The 10,520-nt window shown below is 31.4% G+C and overlaps 1 protein-coding gene and 1 non-coding gene across 2 annotated transcripts; one reads left to right on the top strand and one right to left on the bottom strand.

The window, feature by feature from the left end:
• The first annotated feature begins 6,010 nt into the window (after positions 1-6,010).
• Positions 6,011-6,403, top strand: LOC112095910 (egg cell-secreted protein 1.4-like). The gene has a single exon (XM_024178683.1). It carries the CDS (start codon positions 6,011-6,013, stop codon positions 6,401-6,403), a length of 393 nt encoding a protein of 130 aa, XP_024034451.1.
• A 2,275-nt stretch (positions 6,404-8,678) lies between these two features.
• LOC112095933 lies at positions 8,679-8,782 on the bottom strand. Its single transcript, XR_002904093.1, has one exon. It is a non-coding gene; the product is annotated as a small nucleolar RNA R71 (small nucleolar RNA).
• Between the last annotated feature and the right edge of the window lie 1,738 nt (positions 8,783-10,520).

The following is a 10,520-nucleotide window of genomic DNA, read 5'->3' as shown; positions in this document are numbered from 1 at the left end:
AGTCAAAGTCAAAGTGGAATGATCCATTTGTTATAAAAAATGTGTATCATATGGAGCCATAGAAATTGAGAATCCAAAGGATGGTGTCACATTTAAAGTTAATGGTCAAAGATTAAAACCATATTTGGAATACCAACCACGTGAAGCAGATACCGAAATCAATTTGAGTGACCTACCAAATTTTAATTAAGCCTTTTCATTTTAAGTTTTTGTGAATTTGATTTACTGTTACTTTATTGTTTGAATTGTTTGATTTTTTTTCCTTTTCCCTATGTCTTCAATGGAGTACATTGCATTGTTTTTAATTGTGTGTTGTTTGAAAATTGTGCTTTAGCTCACTAAAGTTTTATACTTGTCATGAGTACCTCCATGACAAGTTTCCTTTTCGATTATCTTAAAGAGCTTTTACATGTAAAATTTCACCTGAGGAAATTGCTCTGATTTTGTAAATCACATCCCATTTGGGATCTACAACCACCAGAGTTAGTATCCTATGTGAAAGATCCAGAAAGACAACTCAAGGAAATAGAGGATGGTATTTATAATATGCAATTAGAACTGGAGGTAAATTCAATAAAAGGACGAAGGTGAGTTATATTCCTTGTGTGTTATTGTTTTATTTTGTTGTTCTTCTTCACTTTTGATTTGATTTTACAGATTTGATTCGTTTTGTTTTGATTCACTCTCCCGTATAAATGGCGGATAACGATACTCTGTGACTTTTTAAGTCGGTATTCTCAGTTTCCCACAATAACTGAAATCTCAATGTCAAGATAGAAGAAATACAACGAAATTTGCATCAACGTTTTCCTTCTCTCCCTCAAAATGCTCTTACGAAGATTTACAATGCTTGTTGTGAACGACTGCATTTGTTAATGATCAATGGGATTCCTGCTGACATTCGCTGGTTAATTGAAGTAAAGGTCCGACTGGCAGGTGAGTTTTTTGATCCATTCATTTCCTACATGCCTGGTTTTAGTAAAAGTACATTTGCTAAGAAAAGAAGAGTTAAGCAACTTGGCTCTGAATGTTCTCACTGTGTAAGACTTGTTTGCAAAAAGCCACGTTGTAAAACTTTAGGAATAATTTCTATAAATCGTGAAGATAAAATCAAATTCGTTAAAGATGGCATGAGTAAAGAATCGTTGGATGATATCTTACGATCTCTTGAGACGCATCCGAGCGGATATGTTCAACGTGAAATTCAAAATTTGTGGAAGCTGTTCCAAAAGGAAAGTGCATAGTTTAGTCTTGGGAATCTGACTCTAAAAGACCATGTTTGCCAGTTTATAAGAAAACTGGATGGGAAGCCTATCCTCGACCCATAAAGGGCATTGAAACCGTTACTGGATGTAAAACCAGAGGAAGATGTAAGCCACAATCACAACTACAAGTAAATATCATTTTATTTTACTGTTCTTTTATCTTTTGCATTATTATTATTATTGTGTGTCTTTTTTTATCTAATTACTGTTTGCTTTTTCTTTTCACTGTTTGCCTTTGAATTATTAAGCTAAAAGCTTCACGCGTCATATGACAAACACACCACCCCATTTATAGATGTATGTCATTATGTCCGTTACCAAGATCCTTAAATAGAAGCTCCTTTTCAAGCACTCACAAATTGTTTCTTTTTAGAATTGTTTTAATGGTAGCAACTTCAAGCAGTCAACTTAAAAATATTTATGTACTTTCTGGATTTCGCTATGGAAAGTATAAGGAGTTCGTTTAGGCAGCCATAGATCTTGGTCATGTTATAACAGAGAGAAAACTACATCTTTTATATGGAGGAGGTGGCTGAGGGTTTTCAAAGCTTGTCTCTGAAACTGCTTTCATTCGAGGAAGCCAAGTGCTAGACATCATTCCAAAAGCCTTAAAACCTTTAGGATGTCTACTAGACCCATCAACTAGAGAAGAGTTAGTTGTCTCAGGTATGCAAGAAAGAATATTTGAAATGTTAAATCATGCTGACGCTGTCATTTTCTTGCTAGGAGATCTTGCAACTTTAGAGGCGCTAATTACATTTGCTTCTTGGGCCCATTTGAATATCCACAAAAAACCCATCGGTTTGTTAAATGTTAATAACTTTTATGATAACTTAATAACATTTATTAATCATGCAATTAAAAATTATTTCATTTCGTCATCAGCGAAAAAACTCTTCATTTGTGCTCTTACTGCTAATAAATTACTTGATTTTTTGGAAACTTACAAACCAGAGCCAGATCCCATGACTTTGGCGTTGGATTGAGCAACTGATGACGATGGCAGTAACTCTCATAAAAAGTGTATATTAGATTTAACTCTCCGTTTGTAAATATTTCCAGTAGTGGCCAGTTGATATCTTCTAAACTCTACTCCTTTATTTAGATATTGAGGACAATGTCTCCTTCAGGTTGGGGGGAGGGAATAATTGATAGTTGTGGAATGTCTCAGTCACGGTGATGTTTTTACTATTTTTTTTTGTAAAGACTAACTTTGGATAAAAATTTGAGTCGAAAATAGCAGAATATAGAATGTAGTGTCTCTAGAAACGCATCTTCTTAATTTTAGTGTGTTTTCTTTAAAAAAAACATTTTCTAACTTTTTGTTTTCTGTCTTTTTCTCTTAATCATCTCCTATAAATTTCTGCAATAAGTCCCAATTTTTTAGTGTTTCTTAAAAAAAAAAAAGATTTCGTTTTCGATGTGATCTTTTAACATTGGATAACATGATGATTTTAAATTTTGGTATTCGTATTATCTTTGGCCTTGAGTTATGTTAGACTATGTTTTCCCCTTTACATGTTGAAACGTAAATTGAGAAATTGGATGAGTGAAATTGATTAAGCCATTTGGAGGAATGTACACGTTATGAAAAGTCCAAGTGAGTTTTTGAGCCTATTATCCTTGAAGAGTAACCATGTTTGCCTATACAACTTCACAATTTATTGCACAAGATCTCAATATTTTCTTAAAAAAAAAGAGAAAGTTTGTGCAGCCGCATCTAAAAGTCCATTGAACTAGTGGATACGAAAGATTATTTATAGCCCCAAAAGATGACAGAAGGCCATCTTTGATCCGTTTGAGCCTTTCTACCCAACCCTATTATAAAGAATCCATAGTTAACCCCTTTGAACTTTTTAAAAAAAACTTTTCCTTTGATAACCTAGTATCTTATCCCACTCCAATGTGGAGTATCACCTTATATTTTATGTTTTCCACCACTCAATTATGTTTGAATATAGGGATGATTATTTATTCTTAATAATTGTGTTATGGAAAAAAAGAGAGGATATGTATATAAAAATAAAAATTAAAAAAAGGAGACAAAAAAAAAAGAAAAGAATTCCAAGAAAAAAAAGCACCTTGTAATCTCTAAAAAGTCCCTTATTTTTCAAATATATATTTTTGTTTTCCCTATTACTTTTTTTGTTAGCCATGACCCTAGCATACGTTACGTTCTAATAAAAGTCCTTCTTAATTTTAGGGAACTATAGTCTGAAGTAAAAGCTGGTAATATGGACTAAAAGATGTGGTGATGAATATAAATAAAAATAACTTTTGCTAGTAATTCCTTGGACTTGAGATCATTTTATTTCTAAGTTGTGGGCATTATATTTTTATCTTGGTGAGAGCTTGTGATATTGTTTTGTTATTCTCTCAAATTTACCATTTTTAGAGTGACAATTTAATTTGGGATATATTTTCTTTTGAAAGAGTCACTCTAAATCGTGAAGTTTTGGGGTTTGACGTACCATTCTTAAAAGTGGCTTGATTAATGTAGTTCTAATAATTGATCATTTTACATGATCTTACTTAACTGATTTATGTGGGTGTGATTTTCTTTAGGCTGAAGATAATGCTTATATTTTTATTTAATTCTTTTCCTTGATCCAATGAAAGAAGTGAACACAATTTAAAAAAAAAAATTCAATTTGGTTTTGAAATTTCTCTAAATTTTTATCGCTTAAATTGCTAGGGCCTAGCAATAAACTGGTTAGGGGGTGTGATTAACACTAAAAAGTGTACGTGTAATAAGGATAAAATTATTAGTTTTTCACTTAAAGTGTTGATTAATGCGCGCATAACTTATAAATTATATGAATGCTCCCCAAATAAATTTTTGTGTTAAATTAATTTGCAATATTCTAATTTTTATCTTATAAATATTTTTAGGAATAAATTGGAATTGAAAGCGGGAAAAAAGAAGGACTACTGGAACAATTTGGAAGCATAATTAAAGAGATGTAAATAAAAAATAAAATAAAATAAGAACAAAAGAACAAAATAAATAAAGATATGTACATTGCACATTTTAATGTACATATATATATAATAATAATAAAATAAATAAAGATAATGCATTCCTTGCCTATAAAAGGGAAAGGAAATGCAGGGAGCAGAGGTGGAGAGAAGCTTAAGCCTGAGAGAGAGTGATAGCTAAGGGTGTAGCTGAAGAATTTCTTTCTTTTTTTTTCTTTTCTTTTCATCTGTATCAATTTTCTTTGTAATATATTTCAAAAAGTTTATAAAACAAAAAGAGTGTTGTGTTTTCTTTCAATATGAGTGGCTAATTTTATTAAATTGAGATGAAGAGTGAAGCTCAATGTTTCAAACTATTAAATTTATTATTTTCTAAAATGAGTTTTTAAGTTTATTTTATTTTTTTCTAGTTATTTTTATGTCATATTAATTTATAAATTTCTTTGGATTTGTATGGTATTTTAACATAATGTTGACACATTAATATAGTGTGGCACATTAGTTACCTTAGGGTGCGTTTGACACACTGTATTGTATTATGTTGTATTGCATTATTTTAATACTGATGTATTGTATTATGCTGTATTGTATTAGCACTGTATTATAATAATGTTGTACAATGTTTGGTGCTACACTGTACTGTATTATTTTTTAAATTAATTTAAATTAAATATTATATTATATTATATTAATGTTTTATATTATATTAATATATTTAAATTGCATTAATATTTTATGTTATTATTTATATTATTATTAATTTTAAATTAATATTATTCAAATTTATGCATATTTAAATATTTTTATTAGTTATAATAAGTTATAAATTTATTAATAAATTATAATGTAAAAATAAAAAATACTATTATTGAATGATAAATTATTTATTTATTAATTTATATTAATAATTATAATGTAAAAACAAATAAAATAAAATATTATATTATATTAAAAACTATATGTATTTATTATTTTAGTATTATAATAATAATAAAACAAAAAATAAAAGTTAAAAGCAAAAGAAAAAAAAAAACAAAGCTAATGCGTCAACTGACGCATTAGCTTTTCCCGACTCACAGTCGGGATTAGCTAATGCGTCAGTTGACGCATTAGCCTCCCACCCCAATCCTTTGTGATGTTTTCCCAAACATGGGTTTGGTATTAACTTAATGTAAATAGTAATTTAATACCCTCTTAATACTACAACCAAACACACCCTTATTGCATATTTATCCACACACATAGAAGTAAATGATATAATAATTAACTGGTAAAAGTGAGACAAAATATAAATGAGATAGTATTCAAATTATAGTTTGAATACTGAGAGTGGATCCCGTAATCTTAGCATATCTTTAAATTGATTTCAAATAATTTATTTTCCCCATAATTAATTTCTTTGTTTAACAAATTGACAACTAGATTTTAAAATTCCCTGTGATTCGACCCCAGACTCACCAGATTATATTATAACTAGACACTCTTATACTTGGAAGTAATACACTTTTGAGTTGTGTCAAACCCGATCCGATCCGAACCCGAAATGTTTTGGGTCGGGTCGGGTATTTTGCCCACCCCTATGTAATAGTTCATGAAAAGACCCACTATCTTATCTAATTGAAACCTTCTTGATCATAAATTAGGAAATAATTTATAAACATTTTAAATCACTCTTCTCCTCTGCCTCACCTTAATTTATAAATAGCAACAAAAAATATGATATCCCACGTAAACATAAACACAACATAAAAGAATAGAAAATAGCAATGGCTCTAAAACATGTGTTTTTCATTTTGACCCTGACTTGCCTGATCATGGCCAATATTGCAAATGCAACCAGCAGGAATGATCGCCTTGACAACAATATGAAATCAGGCTACGATCTTGCAACAAGACTTGAAGCTAGCGAAGGCCTTACAGAGTGCTGGAACACATTAATGGAGTTGAAATCATGCTCAAATGAGATTGTTATATTCTTCCTTAATAGCCAGGCTGATATTGGCCCTGACTGTTGCCGCGCTATTGATATCATCACCTGTAATTGCTGCCCTGCAATGCTCACCTCTCTCGGATTCACTACCGAAGAAGGGAACATACTAAGAGGCTACTGTGATGCATCTTCTGCTCCTTCTCCAGGTGGCCTCACGGTGATATATTAGCCTCAGGTTTCCAAGGTTTTGGCTTAGACAAGGTGCATCTATGGCACTTCTATTTCCGTGGTGTTAATTTAGCTCATGCAATTTTAAATAATTAAAAAAGTCTTTTTGATTTTAGCTTTGCTTTATTTTTTTTTCATTTTTTTGAAGGCCTGCCTTTTAATCAAATAGAATAAATCGTTAAAAGTAGAATAAGAAAAAAATGATAATACTAAATTCTTTTTTTAAAGCCGCTCAAAGCGCGGTTCCATTTTTTTAGTTTTATTATAATTTGAGTATTTTATATATTTCAAGGGTATTTTGGTTATTTCATGATTACTGAAAAATCAGACTGCAAAACGTATAGCACTTTTGAGCTCAAAAGAACTAAAAACTTTAGGAATGACATAAATAGCAAAATTATAATTTTAGAATTTTGCTGAGGCCCACCTAACATGGCATTAACTAGCTAATGTGGCATTGATTGATGACGTGACAGTATCCCATTGGACCAAGAAATGCTGATGTGGCGTTGATTGATGACATGACAACATCTTAATGGACAAAAATGATGATGTGACATTGACTGATGATGTGGCAGCATATTGTTGGACCCAATGATGTGTTCTAACCAATCAGATCTTTCCACACAGTGTAATCCTGAGCGTCCAGATTATTTTCATCGGATAGCTATAATTTACTCATTGTATATATAAATAGAGGGCTCCCCTCTAATTTGGTAGCTTTGAATCCAAATTAAGCTCAGTTTCTGTAATTCTCTCTCCATCTTGTAGCTTTTACGTATTTTAATTAAATTACTATTCTAGCTTTATTTCAATTATGAGTAGCTAATTTAATTTCAAGCTTGGGTTGCTTGAACATGATCCATGGGCTTAATTTAGTAAGTTTGTTTTCTTTTCCTCTCTGATTTATATGGTTGTTTTGACTCATTGTCAATAAATAGTGTATCTTGTCTAGATTTTGCATGGTATACCGACTCTCCGTAGTAAAAGATTGTTACTATCTGGCACAATGAGCACTTTACACCATATTTATTAAAAATAGACTCATGTCTTGTATTTGTGGATAGTCTTGACTCAACGTTAACAAAAAATTTATCTAATTTATTTAGTGGACGGTCTTGCCACGCTGTCGACATAAGAATTATTATTGTCTGGCACAACATGTACTTGACACCATATTTACCAGAAGATCATTACCATCTGGCACACTGAGTGCTTGATATCATATTTATTAGAGTAAGGTTTATGAGTAGTGGAAATACCACCTTATAAATTGATTGAAACTAAAAAGGAATATTAAGTCCATGATTAAGTGTTGAGTGTGAATCCAAAGATTCAAATGTTTTATTTTAATTATTTTCATCCGTCATTTAGACCTACCTTTTTTATTTTTAAATCTTAGTATTACTCAAAATTCATCTCTAGCCAATTCACAAATGCACATGGAAAATTAACATTACATATAATTAAATTTACCTCCTCGTGGGATCGATATTAATTTACATAAATGTATACTACAATAGATTCGTGTGCTTGTGAGTATAACAAAATTTGTATAAAAAGTTTTTGTTGCCGTTACTAAGGAGGTAAGTCATTTTAATTTGTAGAATTAATTTTCTTTGTAAATATTGTGTAAATAACATTGTGTGTAGGTTTAGAGTGTATTATCATAGTAAGTGTGTAACAACGTGATAATGTTAGTATTGTAACTTCTCCTTTCTCTTTATTTCCAGTAGTTTTGTTTTAATTTTTATGTGCTCTTTGCATGCACGGTCGAAGGTCACAATTATATGATCTAGAACCTATAGATCTTGAATTGGAAACGACACTTCATACACATAGGCACATTGCATCAAAGGTTAAAAGTGAGGATAAAATTGAAATAGATTTAGAATAATAACCACAAGCACCAAAACAGAGCCCATTTGAGGACTACTTAAGTCATTTAGCTAATTTAAACACTTTAGGGATAAGATACCCAAATGTAGCTATTAGGAGTTTCAAGTTAAAACCTAGTATGCTAAATTGTCTCTAACATTCTACTACTTAGAAAACGAAGACCCATACAATCATTTGAATGATTTTCATGTTGTTCACCAAACTTTTAACTATGAACATTTTTCAAATGAAGATGTTAAGCTTAGATTGTTTTTATTCTCTTTAAAAATATAACTTGTTCTTGGTTCAATACGTTGCCTGTTAATAATATCACATCATGGGAACAAATGGTAACCAAGTTTCTAAATAAATACTTCCCAGTGCATAAAACTAATGCTATTTTCAGGGAAATCTTAGAGTTTACTTAGAGACAAGATGAGCTGTTCTGTGAAGCATGAGAGCGATTCAATAGGCTGCTCTTAAAGTGTCCACATCATGGTACGAGAAATGACACTAATGTCAATACTTCTTCGAGGGATTATTGCCACATATTAAAAATAACTAATGGCAACAAATAGAGGTAAGCTAATGTCTAAAAGCATATAAGAGATTTGGGGTTTCTTCTGGCGACTAGTAGATAATTTCGAACACCGGAGCCAATCACTCAGGAAAGTGAGAAAAATCAAAGGAGTAAATAAAGTCCATGTTGGCGAGTTAAGACAAAAAATCAAGGAAGTCAAAGAAATAGTTGAAGGAATTCTTGCCAAATAACATCATTAACAATTGCCAAATCATCAGAGCCACATGCCTATAATCAATTTGACCAAGATTCATACTATATCAAGCCATATGGAAAGCAGTTGAACTACAATACTTGCTCCAATACTTATAATCTTAGATAGAGAGACCATTATAACTTTTTCTGGTCTTAAGGATTCCAACAGAATGAAACATCAGCTCCAGATCCACTAATGCAACCAGCTCATAAAGCTTCCCAAGTCTCTCAACCACCATTCAGACAATGCAATCGTAATTAGAGCCACTTACAAGTTAGACCGTGGGAAGAGGCATTCTAAAGTCTCAAAAATTTTACTGAAATCACACAATTGATGAGCTACTGAATGAGATAAGAGCTGGCCTCTATAGTAAGCTCAATCAATTTCAAACCTCAAAAAGTTGATGGGTCAACTTACTTCTTTAGTTTAGACCTTGGCGATGACTGTTGAAAAAGTAAATTCCCAAGCCAGCCAATATTTAATCTTAAAGAAGTACATGAAGTGAGTACAAGTTCACCATAGCAACATGAATAGGTCAAAGATATCATAACCTTGTGAAAAGGCAAAGAAGTTGATAAAAAAGTGGAGATGCTAGTGAAAAGAACAACTCAAATTGAGCCCTTAGACTTTATGGACTCATCACTAAAGGAGAAAGAAGAAAGTTGCCCACGAAAGTATGTCCCCAAAGTTCCTCAGAGGTTATCTAAAGCAATGAAAGAAAATTTGACTGTGAGATTATGAAAATCTTTAAACAGGTACGTGTTAACATTCTTTTGTTTGATGCCATAAAACAAGTGCATTTTTATGCCAAGTTTCATAAAGATTTTGCATTAAAAAGAGAAGCATTCACGTTAAAAAGAAGATCTTTCTAATAGAAAACATTAGTTCCATACTTCAACACAAAATTCCTCCAAAATACAAAGATCCAAGCTCTCCTACCATTTCATGTAGTATAAGGAACTAAATAATTGAGAATGTTTTGTTAGACTTAGGAGTTAGTGTAAATATTTTGCCTTACTTAGTATTTGTGAAACTTGGATTAAGAGAATTATACCTAACTATAGTTTTGTTGCTGTTCACAGATCAATCTATGAAAATACCTCGTAGTATTGTAGAGGAAATGCTTATCCAGGTAGACAAGTTTTATTTTCTTGTTAATTTTATTGTGATTGATACTCAATAAATACAGAATTCGAAGAAGCAAATCTCTATTATTCTAGACCGACCTTTCTTGGCAACTGTTGATTCCCATATCCAATGTAGGACATGAAATATGCAATTGTCCTTTGGCAACATGACTATGGAGCTGAATATCTTAACACTGCCAAACAAACCCTTGATAAAGATGATAGAATCATTGTTGTGGATTCGATTGAAGAGCCAGTTGATCATACTCTTCCATTTACCCTTAGTGACGATCTTTCACAAAAATATTTAACTCATTTTGGTTTGGATTTTAATATT

This window comes from Citrus clementina, unplaced genomic scaffold (assembly GCF_000493195.1).
Source record: "Citrus clementina cultivar Clemenules unplaced genomic scaffold, Citrus_clementina_v1.0 scaffold_1, whole genome shotgun sequence".
Lineage (NCBI taxonomy): Eukaryota > Viridiplantae > Streptophyta > Magnoliopsida > Sapindales > Rutaceae > Citrus > Citrus x clementina.
This window is presented reverse-complemented; position numbering and strand designations above follow the sequence as displayed.